At 47.4% G+C, this 12331-nt stretch overlaps 1 protein-coding gene across 1 annotated transcript in view; it reads right to left on the bottom strand.

The window, feature by feature from the left end:
- HIP1R (huntingtin interacting protein 1 related) overlaps positions 1-12331 on the bottom strand; it is a 35282-nt gene that overhangs the window by 18026 nt on the left and 4925 nt on the right. Inside the window, exons 2-8 of the mRNA XM_087942565.1 lie at positions 6593-6656; positions 6075-6217; positions 5423-5479; positions 5051-5131; positions 4073-4149; positions 2804-2865; positions 1404-1544 (exon numbers count right to left, since the gene is read on the bottom strand). Of these exons, the coding sequence (XP_087798691.1) occupies positions 1404-1544; positions 2804-2865; positions 4073-4149; positions 5051-5131; positions 5423-5479; positions 6075-6217; positions 6593-6656 (625 nt within the window). The remainder of the gene's footprint in view (positions 1-1403; positions 1545-2803; positions 2866-4072; positions 4150-5050; positions 5132-5422; positions 5480-6074; positions 6218-6592; positions 6657-12331) is intronic.

Below are 12331 nucleotides of genomic sequence, written 5' to 3'. Positions count from 1 at the left end.
AAGTCCTTGAAGCACTTGGGAGGTTTATCAGTGTCCTCGGGGTCACCTGAGTGGTGCAAATGGTTCCTGTAGTCTGCCATTTTTCTCCTCTGGAAATCCATTCCTGCTCCCACCCCATTCCAAGGGTGTTCATCCCAAATTGCATAGCTAAAAGTCTGGAGAGATGCTCAGTCTTCCAGGCCGCGGTTGTCCCAAAGGGGCTTTTTTCCAGTTGCTTCCTGAAAAAGCACCTTTGGGAAAACCATGTCCTGGATGACTGAGAATCTCTCCAGACTGTTTTCAAGCTACCTCCTCTCTCTCTCTCTCTTTCTCTGTCCATTAGCAGCATTTCAGGAGGCGTCTAGAGAAAACAGGGGATCCGAGCAAATCCCCTCCAGCTTAAAAGCAAATCCTTTGAAAGGATGCATCAGTTTAAATCCTGCTCTGGCTCCACAGAAGAGCTGCAAGCAGTTGAGTCAAAAAGGAGCAGGAATGCCACCCTCCCCACCAAAATGGGTCTCTGGCTGGCACTGCCAGGGTCGTTTTTCAAAGGGCGCCTGTGTTGTATTTGCAGGCCACAATTCAAATCCGGCCGTGCAAACTTGTTCTTTGCAAACTTTCCTGCCTTCAGGGCACTCTTCCCACCCAGCCGAGTCAGCCAGCAATCCCTGCTCGCTCTGCAAAGGTTCCTGGGACACACACACACACACACACACACACACCAGATGCACAGAGGAGAAGCTTCAACTCCTAGTCGAGTTTCTTCTCCAACTTATCTGTCGCTTCTCCTTTTGCATCGAGCGATCTGCAAAAACAGGCCGATTTTTGCTGAATCTGTGGCAAAAATGAACCAGACCACCCCACCCCCCGGGGGTGTTAAATCTTTGGAAGCCTCAAATCCCAGCAGATCTCTTCCAGTTAGTTAATCAATTCAGATCTATTTCCACGTGACCAAGGGCTGAGTGAGGAGAGAGGCAGAGAAGCAGGATAGCAGCAGAAAAGATTGTCAGAACATGTCTTGAACAACTGCAAACCGTTGCGCTTAATTATGGCTAAGTTTCCCCAGATACTTTGGAATCGCTATTCCAGTGTTTGTCAACCCTAGGGATTTTAAGATGGGTGGACCTCAACTCCCAGAATTCCCAGTCAGCATGCCAGGAGATGAAATCCACCCATCTTAGAGTTCCTAAGTTGGACAAGCATTGGTTCATTCTTAAACTCGCAAAGTTGGACAAACACTGGTTTATTCTTAAAGTTGCAACATTAGACAAGCACTGGTTTATTCTCTCTAGCTAGAGAGACCAAACTTCTGTTTCTCCTGCTTAGAACCCAAAACTTTTTGATCCCAGACAGATCCCGGATGCGAGAGCTGCTCCCCCTTGCAGCCAGTGCCAGAACTTGGATGCACGGAAGATTCCACTTACACGAATGGAGGTTGAACATCAGCTTCACGGTGTAATGGTACAGGTGGCTGCAATCCTGGATCACCTGTATGAGAGGGGCCAACCGGCATTGAACGGCCGACATCTGGGAGATGGCCATGGAGGTGTTGAGTTGCCGGAAGACTATAAGCAGAGGGAGAAAGAAAAAAGAAGTCACCAATCACTCAGAGCGTCGAGCATCTATAATACTCCTTCCTTGTCCTATTTTCCCACAACAACAACCCTGTGAGGTACGTTGGGCTAAGAGAGCAAGACCTGTACAACGTTGCAGGTTTAATCTTCTCTCCTCGCCTTCTCCAAACTCATTTTAAATTAAGCCACCTTTTCATTTTTGGAGGCAAAGTTTCCCCAACTGGGAGATGGCCAATGTTGCAGCTGAGAGTTTGCAGGTAGATTTGTGGATCTCCAGGATTTAAAAATTCCAGGTTCCAGAACCATAATAGAAGATCACTTAATGAATTCAAGCATTGAACAGTTTCCCTATTGCTAAGAAACGCTCTTCGCTTACTTAGGCTGCAACGTGGTTGGCTTAAGCGAGATGTTGCCCTGGTTATAACAGGTTGGTCATTAAGTTGGAACATATATTTCTGTGCCCTCAGGGAGGCCAGGCTGAGGTCAGGTGACACCCCACAAGTTGGCAACGAAAAAGGAGCACCGCTCGACGTCAAACATCGGCGTTATCTGATGCGCCACACAAAGGAAGCTCACAAAAAGCAGGACGGAGAGAAGGTGACTCACCAAAGTCAACAGTGGCTCCGTTTCTTCCCAAAGGATGTTGGCTTCGCGGGGCAGAAATGCAAAATTCGGGGTTGCATTTCCCAAGAGCTTTGCAGATGCAAACTCATGGGGCAGAAAATGCTTGTGGGAATTTAAAAAAACAAAAAACACCAATGTCTCCATTCTGACGACCTGCAAGGATTTACACGGGTTGCAAACGTTTTGCACCCTTGCACAACAGGTTCTGTTTGTTTTAGGCTTGCATATTTTATTTGTTTAATAAAAGACTTTGGGGAGGGCCATGCCAGGTGATTACGGAGCAAGCCGATAAATTATTGCAAACGGCCTGCAAAACCATGTTAACTTTAACCGAAAAACCATCAGCTTGGGGTTTTTTCTTTTCTTTTTTTTTGTTGCTTTTTTTTGTACATTGTGCATTCAGTGTTGATTCAAGCAGGGGGCGATTGCGAAAGGCAAGTCTTGCTTGCCAACTTCTGCAGACAACGCTTCTGTTCAGCCCATTTCTTTTTTTAAAAAAGGAAAACTTGGCAACCTCACGGGCATCTCTGCTTGAGCTGAAAAATGGCACCGAGAGAGAGAGAGAGAGAGAAAAAAAGAAAGAAAATGAAAGGGCAGAGAGAGCATGGAAGCTCAGCGCAGTTTACCTGATTCTGCTAATTTGAGTTCGCAATCCATGTAGTCAAACATCTCAACGGTGAGCTGGAAGCTGCAGAGAATTGTTAAATCGAGAGCAACCATTTCAATTTCTCTTCCCATATAAAGGGGCCAGGCCTCCGACAATTAGCAAGGAATGGGGATTAGCAAGAAATGTTCCTTATAAAGTTTTCCATCACTATAATTATTCCTTTGCTGGATCCAATCCAAGCTACCTTGGAGCAATGATAGGATAGGAAGGGGTTTGGTCTCTTCCCCTACCCAAGAAACCCCTTCCCCACTTTCTTGCCTGCAAAAAAACCCCCCTCTAAAATTACATTTCCAATCAACCACGGTTTCTTCATTCATCCTAACCCAAGGGTCCCCCAAACGTGGCAATTTTAAGACTTTTGGACTTATGGACTTCAACTCCCATAATTCCTCAACCAGCTGAGGAATTCTGGGAGTTGAAGTCCACAAGTCTTAAAGTTTCCAAGTTTGGAGACCTCTGGGCTAACCCCTAAACTGTGTGGCTTGCTTGAACTTGGTTTGAAAGAAACCGAATATGGATTGAGACTGGCTTGCTACCAACAAGCCATCTTTGTTAGGCCGAGTTTCTCGTGGAGCAGAGGAGGAAGAAAAGTGGAGAGACCAACATGTCTTGGATCCCTGTGTGGTGGCTTTTCCATCTTCTTCCCACAAACACATCAATTCTTCTTGGAAAGTCACTGGCAGCAGAACTGAGGCCAGAAGTCCATACAAGCCAGCATAGGGATTATCCTGGTTTGGTTGAGTAAACTAGGATACCAGCTATCAATGCCACATTGCTTGTGGGTTTTGGGCCCATGTCTAATTCCAGACAGATCAAAGGGACCATACAAGGCCAGGCCACAACACAACTCAACTATCTGAACATCTTGAGCAGAGGTCTACAAACTTGGCAACTTTAAGACTCGTGGACTTCATTGCGATAGCCAGTCTTAAAGTTGCCAAGTTTGGGGACCCCTGATCTTGAAAGACCACCAAAACTAGACAGTGATTTAGGCCAGGAAAGACTAACTCAACCCCAGATTTAATCCAGAAAACGCTGTTTCCCAGCGATCGGAATTCTGATCCAGAAGGAGGAGTTAAATATCACAACTACAAAGCCAAGGACTTTGGGTGGGTCTCCTCCTCCATTTCACTCCTGGAATGCCACCTTGGCATCAGGGACCAAAAGCAGCTGGGTTAAGCTTTCTGAAAAATGCCAAGGGCTCCTCGAGATGGGAGACCCAACTTACATGTTATTCACATCTGTTCCGGCAGCTTTTTCTAGCACCTCGTCGGTGACTTCAAGCCCAGGAGGGAATTGAGGATGCTAGAGAGAGAAATGAAGCAAAAATTAAGCAATTGCCATCTGGTAGAATACCCTTATTGGGACGCAGTGGCTCAGGGACTAAGATGCTGAGCTTGTCTATCAGAAAGGTTGGCAGTTCAGCGGTTCAAATCCCTAGCACTGCCTCACGGAGGGAGCTCCCGTTACTCGTCCCAGCTTCTGCCAACCTAGCAGTTCGAAAGCACGTAAAAAAATGCAAGTAGAAAAATAGGGGCCATTATTTCGGTGGGAAGGGAACAGCGTTCCGTGCGCCTTCGAAGGCGCTTAGTCCTGCAGGCCCCATGACCACGGAGACGTCTTCGGACAGCGCTGGCTCTTCTTCGGCTTTGTGATGGAGATGAGCAGCGCCCCCTAGAGCCGGAAATGACTAGCACGCAGGTGCGAGGGGAACTTTTGCCTTTACCTATCATACCCTGCTGCTTGCAAACCTCGTGGGCTTCGTGGAAAAAGGGCTGCCAAAAGTAGCCCTCAACTTACATTTAGCGACTGTTCAAAGTTCAAAGTTACAACAGCACTGGAAAAAGTGACACGGCCATTTTTCACACTTTATGACCATGATCAAAATTCAGGCGCTTGGCAACTGGCATGTACTTATGACAGTTGCAGTGCCACGAGAAAGCCAGATTCATTTAATAACCTTTGTTGCTAACTTAACCAATGCAGCGATTCACTTAAGAAAGGCGGCAATGCAAAGTCGTAAAATGGGGCAAAATTCACTTAACAACCGTCTCACTCAGCCACGGGAATGTTGGGCTCAATTATGGTTGCAAGATGAGGACTGCCTGGATAAGAGGGAACCGTATCTCACTTGCTTTAAGCCCAGGCTGCAAAACTCAGTCTAACTTTACTGGGAGAACAATAGGATCGCTCGGAAGACGGTTACCTTGACGTGGAAGGAGATTTTGATCAGCAAAAGCTTGGTGTAAATATTCACCAACTGGCCGTAACGGTCGTGCAGGTGGCCCTGGAAAAGGAAAACCACAAATGCATCTGGTTCCAAAAATACATCTGGAGAGGAGAACTCTATTCCCCTACGGGGTTTCAATTCCTGGTCTGCGCTGAAGGAAGGCCTCGTTTTGTTCTCCTACTCCAGACTGACCAGGACGCGGAGTTTCGCAACTTTGCAACTTCAAGCTCTGAGGGCTCCCAACTCCCAGAATTCCCCCAGCCTCGCTCTCTAGTTTGGCAAAGGTCTGAGCTTAAAGCCTCCTGAACCGATTTAACATCTAAGAGGCAGAAGAGATCTGGTACTCACCCAAAGATCCCCCGTTTCTCGAATGTTACTTCGATACCGCTGACAGTCCTGGAGAACCTAGAAAAATCAACAGGTTGTTGGGAGAAAAAAAACAACCCACGGAGAACCGAGAATCGGATTTCTCAAAAATGTAAAATTATGCCGTTTTGGAATGAAAAGCAGCGTGAGTCTCTGATTCATAAGTTAAAAGGGAGAAGATGAAGGAACTATGGTGATCAGATCAAGGCTACGGTTCTCCCAGATGCGATGTAGGACCATAAGGCTGAGCGCCAAAGAATGGGGGCCTTTGAACTCTGGGGCTTCTGCAAGTCCCTTGGACTGCAAGGCCATCCAACCGGTCCATCCCAGATGAGATCAATCCTGACTGCTCTTTGGAAGGCCAGATCCTGAAGATGAAGCTCCAAGACTTTGGTCACCTCATGAGAAGGAAGGAAGGACTCCCTGGAGAAGAAGAGCCGAATGCTGGGAAGGATGGAGGGCAAAAGAAGAGGAAGAATGGGACAGCAGAGAAGGAGGGGGCTGGATGGAGTCCCTGAAGCAAGTCGGCGTGAGCTTCAATGGACTCCGGAGGATGGTAGAGGACAGGAAGGCCTGGAGGAACGTGGTCCATGGGGTGGCGATGGGTCGGACACAACAACAACAAGGGACTTACGTTTGGGTGACCATCTCGGAGAACTTTGTGGAGAACATGGCAGAACTTCCAGCTCAGGATGGCACTGCTGGGCAGGGGAAGACCAATGGCATACGACCAGAAAGTAAACGCACCTTTCTCGTGATGAGTCCCTAGAATAATCCCTTCGCACAAGTTAAGGTTCATATTAAATTTGGGAGACACACACAGCCCTTATTTTGCTAAGATCAACAATCAGAGACAATCCCAGAAACAATTTGGTGAAGAAATGCTCCTTATCAGGAAATGGTGCTGGCAGCTGAAACTTCCCTTTGAATGTTTTCTTCAGGATGTTTATTTACCTTCTAACCCTGTTTGCATTTCCTGGTGTAAAGCTGAACCGGTAAAATCCCAGAAGCAGAAACCCTTCCTTCCCTGCGTTTGCTCGCTTGTTTTTACTACCGTTTTGCAAACTTTCCCCCAGATGCTCCCTGCCAACCCCAGGGACGTCAGGCAAGCACGGTGGGTGGGTGACTCTCGTGGGGTGTGTGAAAGGATACTCCGAGCGTGCTTCTCCTTCACAGGGACTTCCAAGGTGTTGATGGCTTTGCTAATGCTGATCGCCTGGGAGGGAAAACGGAGGCCACCGAGGTGAAATGAAGCAGGGAATTTCTTTAAATTTCCTTTTATTTATTCAGTTGTATTCCCGCCTTTGTTATAGTTTCACAAATAACTTATTCCACCCGCCTTCCTCTTCCTTTGACCCGTCATAACTTCGAATGGTTGCTGGTCGTTAAGTCGACCTATCCAGCTAGCCCTCGACTCATTTCTGCACATTCCATTATTTTCTTAATTACCTCTTCTATCGAAATTTTTTCACTTTTCCAATTTTTGGCAAATACAATTCTAGCTGCTGTCAAAACATTGATAAAGTCCATAAGTCTTAAAGTTGCCAAGTTTGGGGACCCCTAACCCATGCTATAGTTTCCAAAAGGACGGGGTTGGATTCCCGCAGAGTCCTGCATGCATTCCCACATTCCGTCAATGCAACTTGCAGGTTTTAAATCCGGTTAGCTGCTTCTACAGACCGGGGAAGGCCATGCTTCGTTGAAGGGGAGCCCTGACCTCCTTTCGCACACAGCGCCATTGTGGGACGTTCATTGAGATTCCACAAGCGCTCGGCTTCCAGCTGAACCGAGGAAGTTAAAGGAAGGAGGGAGAGAGAAAAAAAATCGCCTTTAAACATCTCCTGGAACCTGCGAAGCTTTTCAAGACCAAGAGCAAAACAAACGAAAACAAAATAAAAAATCCCCTAACTTGCAAATCCCAGGATTCGCTTCCAGCACACCTTTGCTAGAACATCTGCAGCTTATGGGGTGGCTTCTCAAGTGATGATTTTTCCCAAATCCCCCTCCGGTGTTTTGGGATTTTTGTTTTATTTTTCCAAGTTGCAATTCCCCGGGAGAGTTAAAGACTCGAGAAAAAGGAACCTGCGTTGTAGGTTGATGTCTTCTGAATTTAACCAAGACAGCTGAGTCTGAAAAGGGAGGGAAAGTCCCATTTGGCAAGGGGAAGAGGAGAGCCACAGGTGTGGGATACCTGTCTGGCTCAGCCAACAGAGGAACAGAACCACAGAATAAACAGGAAGGGAGCTTTGGAGGTCCTTTTAGTCGAGGGATGTCGTTCCGCGGATTAATTCTTCTCAGGAAAAATTCTCTTTATTTCTTAAGGTTGCAGCTCCCGCAATTTCCCCACTACTAGGAATCGTGGCTCAAACAGGCCACCCTGGAATTTGCAGGAAGCAATTTTCTTGGAATGCCTGCTTGGTTTCGGTGCACCAAGAATGGACCGGCCGCTCCCCCATTCCCCAGATTTTTCCTGTCTCCTCCCTTCCTGCCTTTTTGTATGCCCAAATGGGGAGACCATTGTACCTCTTGGGAAAGGAAAAAGACACAAAAAGCAATAAACAAACATTGGCACGCACAGGAGCGGAGGAAAGGAAGGGAAATCACTCCTCCAGTTTCACTCCGGAGAAAAACTCCCAAACTGCTTTCTTTGCAGGCTCAAAAAAACCTGGGAAATGTTGGCGTAACAGATTTAACCGATTAACAGGAGTTGGAAGGGACCTTGTAGCTCATCTAGTCCAACCCCACCTGCCCAAGCACCATTTCTGACCAATGGCAGCCCAATCTCTTCTTGAAAGTCTCAACTGCATGGATGGACAAGCTTTCTCTTTGCAAGACTCTAGGGGTGGATGGGGACCAATTGCTACCAGGACCCCAAACCCGAACTCCCCAAATAACCAGGTTTCAGGGTGCCTTTCAGGGAGAAAAATCAATCCACAGGCGATCCTTGAGTTAATTGGATCAATTGTTTGAACTTACAATGACAGTGGAAAAAAATCGATTTCCTTGCATTCATGACTTGCACTCAAGAGAAATCATAGATCTCATGGCCCAGACCTTGAAAAAAAAAAAAAAAAACAACCAGCAAAGATATTTGCCGGAAGAGATCCGATTCTCCCATTAAGGAGAAAGCCTTGGGCCTGCTGGTAGCATCTCAGGAAGCTTAAAGGACTTAGCTGAGATGTGGTTTATAGGAGGAAGAGAAACAGATGAGTATATATTTCTGATGGTTATATAATCGATACTATAATGGAAGATAATATATAATATATAATAACAGTGGTGGCTAATCTTTTGGGACTCCTGTGCCGAAAATTGTGCATGCGTGCCAGCACCCAGAAGGCAATGCGCGCCCCCCACGACCCCTACGCACGTGTGCACAATCCCCACACCCCCTTACCTGCAGTGCGCCTCGCAGCTGATTTTTCCACCAGTTTGAGGGCTTGTTTGGACTCCCAGAGGCTTGAGGAGAGTTTCTGCAGGCCGAAAACTAGGCCCGTTTCGCCACTCCCGGTATTTCCGGAAAAACAGGAAGTGACGAAACGGGCCTAGTTTTCAGTCTGCAAAGCCTGCAGAAGCCTTCCTTAAACCTCTGGGAGGCCGAAAATCAGCTGTGAGGCGCGCGCATGTGCAGTGAGGTCAGTTTCCCTGCAGCTCGCGCGCCGGCACAAATGGCTCTGCGTGCCACCTGTGGCATGTGTGCCATAGGTTCGCCCGACCCCAAGGTCACAGGCAAAGCAACAAATTGCAATAGCTGACAGGTTAACATCACTCCTTTAGAGATAAGCAAACCAAGATGGGTCTGGCAAGGGAGGAAGCAACAGGGATTAAACCTCCATCGACCAACATGACGGAAGCAAAAACAACAAAGTTAATTACAGGTGGGAGGCGGGTGGAAGGGCCTATTAATGATACATAAAGGCATGGATCTTTGTAATGGTAGTTTAATACTCAGACGATGTCAGCAGAGGCAGATATACATATGTGTGATCACAATGATGATGGTTGATATGTCTGTATGTTAACACCTTGGACACCTAGAGAGCACACTGCTCAACATAGAAAGGAAACGTATGATATAAAACAACAAACAAATATTCCAAGGGGAAATAAAGGACTTTGAAGAGGAGGAGGAGGAAGGAGAACTCTTGACTGAGCATCACTACTTCCTGCTCACCAAGATAAATTTAGCACCTTATGGCTGCTTGCACTCTCCCCTTGGCCTGGGATGCTAAATTCTTAATTAGATGTATTTTTTTTTGCTGAGGTCAGAGGAGAAAAGGTTTTCCTAGGAAAGCTGCCAGCTCATCGGATGCCTGAAGGAGAAAACAGGAGACATTTGTCCCTCGTTCTCAAGACCGAGGTCGTATTTCACGCCATGCGCTTTGTAGGTTTGTCTGCTCTTTGGAAATTGTAGGTTTTTTCCCCCCCTCCTTCTGGAGTTTCTAGGAATGCCAACCAAGTGGGCGAATCCAGGAAAAAAATGAAACATCATTCTCATGTGGGAAGCGATGCAAGCCAGTTGTTCCAGCCAGTTGTGTCATTTTTTGTGTGAAGGCAGCTGTCCTGGGATGACATAAGGCAGGTCAGGTGAAAGAAACACACAACTGCCCAACCCGCAAGTGTGAGGTTAGCAAGTGGGTGGGTGACACACCCTGGTAAGCAATTATCCACATGCTTGGCACTCCATTGTTTGCACATGGAAGCCGATAATTTTGCAAAGCATGGAGGTTCTTCTTCTTCTTCTTCTTCTTGGATGGAAGAGGAGAACTGTAGGGTCCTTGGTGCTCTCTGAGCTTGGTGGTTTCTTGCAGACATTTCATGACCCAACTAGGTAACACCATCAGTGCTAGAAAGGAGTGGTGTTTGCTTTCTGTTTTATTATGCTACTAGCTCGCCATGTCAATATTGGCGGGAGTGTTGTTTTCTTGATGGTTCCTTGATTCGGCTGTTGTTTACTTGTCTAAATTGGTAGCTCCTTGATTGGAGCATTGTTTTAACTCAGGAGTCTTCCAAGTGGATGGCTTTAAGACTTGTGGAGTTCAACTCCCAGAATTCCTCCTCCAGCCATGTCAGCTCAGGAATTCTGGGAGTTGAAGCCCACAAGTCTTAAAGCCGTCAAGTTGGAAGAGCCCCTAAGTATCACACTTGTGGCATCCCGTTTCCAAAACTGAGCCCCTTCTACCGAACGGGCTTTTCATGACAGCTTCCCAAACACCAACTTGACCATCTCTCCCACCTTTTTCCCAGGGTCCAAACCCAGGAAAGAGGAAAAAAATAGGAAGTGACCCAAGACTTGTTTGGAACTGCTGAGAATAAGTCACCGTAGCTGGAGAAACCTTCAGCGTTGTTCTTGAGAAGCTGAGCGTGTATTTCTAGTTTCTACATCGGAGGTTTCCTAGTTGTGAAAACCCTGTTTCCGTCACGGTGATCTCACTTCCTCTTTGACACCTGATTCTCTTGCCGCAGAAGAGCGAAAAAGAAGGAACATGAACCCAAGAGGTTGGTGTCAGCTTGCTATGCGTTGCAATGTGACCTCGGGGTGAGCAAAATCCCCCTTGAAACATCATCCCAGGAGGGTTGCAAGGCAATTTAAGAAGTCTCTACCGACAGCTGGCAGCCTTCTCTGGGCAGAGAGCTGAAATGTAAGGATGCCATTCCTGGGTGTGCTGTGAAGTCTTGTCCCACACAGAGCCATCTGGGAGCAACCCAGGAGCGTTTCACATCCTCTCCGCTTGTTTTGTTCTCATTTCGGCAATTAAAAGATGAGTCAACCTACAATTACAGACAACGATGTCCGGTGAGCAAAGCTTATCGCAGTTTCCATTTCAAAAGATGCCCAGATGGGAAGGGAACAAGCCAGCATGTTTGGCAGGCACCGGAGAGATCTATGGAGGGGAGGTGGGATGTCCACGTAGAGAGCCCCATTAGGTCAGAGCATAAGAGCCCGAATTACGTTCAACCCACACAGAACGGAAGTGGAGACGTATCGGCATGGGCTTCCTTTGCGATGGTTAGCCAAGGAAAAACGATGATGGGACTTCTCTTCATCCATGGACCTTTTCCAACCCCGAAGGACATCTAGTCAGGGCCAGACCCCGGCCGCCATTTCAACATCCATCATGCCAAGCTTCCATCTTCTTCCCAATCCAGCTTATATTTTGTTCCTTCTGCTTCTCTTTGATCTTTTTCCTGCCTCTGGAGAAGGAACCCCATCTGGTCCTAGAACTTCTAGGCCAGGGGTGTCCAACCTTGGCAACTTTAAGACTTGTGGACTTCAACTCCCAGAATTCCTCAGCCAGCAAGTCTTAAAGTTGCCAAGGTTGGACACCCCTGTTCTAGGCCATTTCGCGGGCTGCCGGTGGGGTTCGAGTCCTGGCTGGCTGGCTGGCTCCGAAGTCTGTGAAGTTGGGGTGTGGCTGAAGGGGGGGAAAGTTGCATCACACCTTATCCAGGAAGGAAAATATCCCAGGCGGGGTTCAGAAGGACTCTGAAATCTTTCCTAGCTAGAGATAAGATCAGCTATCTCGCATCAGGCAGGCCATATGTAAAGTTAATCATTAACCCCAGAGCCACCTTTGTAATGTACCTGGGGGGGGGGGGAGGAGCCCAGCCAGGATTGGCCTCACTGGGGATCTTGTTTGCATGGCCAAATGTAGGTTTCCAGCAGTTGGTCTAGATGCCAAAGAATCTGGCCCTCCGTTTCATCTGGATCACTTGCCAAGATCCTTTTGGGCTGACCTTTGCTTTGGATCTTATAGTGACTTGGGCAGCCATTTGTCTGGCATGGTATAGGCTCTCCTGCTCGAGAAGGGGGTTGGCCTAGAAGACCTCTGGGGTCCCTTTTGACCCTCTGATTCTATGTCGAATAAGCCCTCGGAAGGTTTGCAGAAC

Source organism: Notechis scutatus, chromosome 13 (assembly GCF_049901735.1).
Source record: "Notechis scutatus isolate UNSWTSFEM ecotype Mainland chromosome 13, rNotScu1.2, whole genome shotgun sequence".
Classification (NCBI taxonomy): Eukaryota; Metazoa; Chordata; class Lepidosauria; order Squamata; family Elapidae; genus Notechis; species Notechis scutatus.
Note: the sequence above shows the minus strand (reverse complement) of the source record. Positions and strands in the feature narration are given on the sequence as shown.